Below are 1,456 nucleotides of genomic sequence, written 5' to 3' on the forward strand. Positions count from 1 at the left end.
CACGTAGATGACACTGGCTGCAAGCAAGGAGAAGGAGATGGGGACCCATCTCGCCCCCTGCGGAGGGGCCCAATTGGGATGTGGGCATTTTCCCCCTCTGGAACCAGGAGGAAGCAGGGCAAGAGTTTTGTCCAGAGACCTTTGTCCCTGGCACAGCGTTTCTGGTTTTATTCATATTTATGTTAAGCAGGGTTGTGTCCCAGCCCTCAGGCAGCCAAAGGCAAAGCCAGATGCCATATTGGAGGCAAGAGTCGCTGCGTGTGTTGTGCAGAGTGGTGTGACTGACAGGTTCCTTGCTCTCTCTTTGTCTTTCTCTCCCCCTTCCTGGTGCTGTGACTGAAGCAACGCCCCGTGAAGCAGTCCCTGAGCGCCTGTATGTGCCGTGAGTCCCACTGGAAATGCCTCCTCCTCTCCATCCTCATGTATGGCTGCCTGGGGGCAGTGGCCTGGTGTCAGCTGGCCAGGGTCACCAAGCTCAGCTTTGATAGCTCCTTCAAGGGCAAGTCCATGATCTACCATGACAGCCCGTGCTCGGATGGCTACGTCTATATCCCGCTGGCTTTCCTCTCCATGCTGTACGTGGTGTACCTGGTGGAGTGCTGGCACTGCCACGTCAAGAGAGAGCTGCAGTACAAGGCGGACGTGGACAGTGTCTATGAATGTATCAACCGCATGCAGCAAGCCACTCCGTGCATCTGGTGGAAGGCCATCAGCTATCACTTTGTGCGGCGAACTCGGCAGGTGACCCGATACCGCAACGGCGATGCCTACACCACCACGCAAGTCTACCACGAGAGGGTCAACACCCATGTGGCTGAAGCTGAGTTTGACTACTCTCACTGTGGATACAAAGACATCTCCAAGGAGCTCCTAGGCCTGGAGAGCTACACAGCCACCAAGCTGAGGTTCACCAAGTGCTTCAGCTTTGCCAACATCGAGTCTGAGAACTCTTACCTGACTCAGAGGGCTCACTTCTTCACCGAGATCGAGGGGCTGGATGACTACATGGAGGTGAGGGAAGGCATGCAGCTCAAAAATGTGGACTTTAAAGAGCTGATGATGGCCTATGGGGACCCAGATCACCTCCCGTGGTATGTGTCCCATTATGCTTTCTGGGTGGCAGCTATCCTGATGATCTCGTGGCCGCTCAGGGTGCTGATAGAGTACCGGACTGCTTACGTCCACTACCATGTGGAGAAGCTGCTGGGCCTGGAGTATACAGCCCCCACCGTGGCTGAGGAGCCCTTGTACCGGTACCGCATGCCCCGAGACGCCACACAGGACAGCACCGAGCTGGAGTGGCACATCTGATCCAACCAGCAGCTGGTGCCCAGCTACTCGGAAGCCGGCCCGATGGACTTGGTGGGACTCTCTGGCTGCACCAGCTACTCTGCTTGCCGGTACGGGGGCTACCGGCAGAACTGCGAGCGGGGCCACAGGGCTATAAGCCGATCGC

The 1,456-nt window shown here is 57.0% G+C and overlaps 1 protein-coding gene across 1 annotated transcript in view; it reads left to right on the plus strand.

The window, feature by feature from the left end:
* Positions 1 to 342: 342 nt before the first annotated feature.
* LOC104279711 (transmembrane protein 151B-like) overlaps positions 343 to 1,456 on the plus strand; it is a gene marked incomplete at its 5' end in the record, with an annotated part of 1,421 nt that continues 307 nt past the window's right edge. The window contains 1 exon segment of the mRNA XM_009877086.1: positions 343 to 1,400. Within this exon segment, the coding sequence (XP_009875388.1) occupies positions 343 to 1,400 (1,058 nt within the window).

Source organism: Apaloderma vittatum, unplaced genomic scaffold, assembly GCF_000703405.1.
Source record: "Apaloderma vittatum isolate BGI_N311 unplaced genomic scaffold, ASM70340v1 scaffold2029, whole genome shotgun sequence".
Classification (NCBI taxonomy): domain Eukaryota; kingdom Metazoa; phylum Chordata; class Aves; order Trogoniformes; family Trogonidae; genus Apaloderma; species Apaloderma vittatum.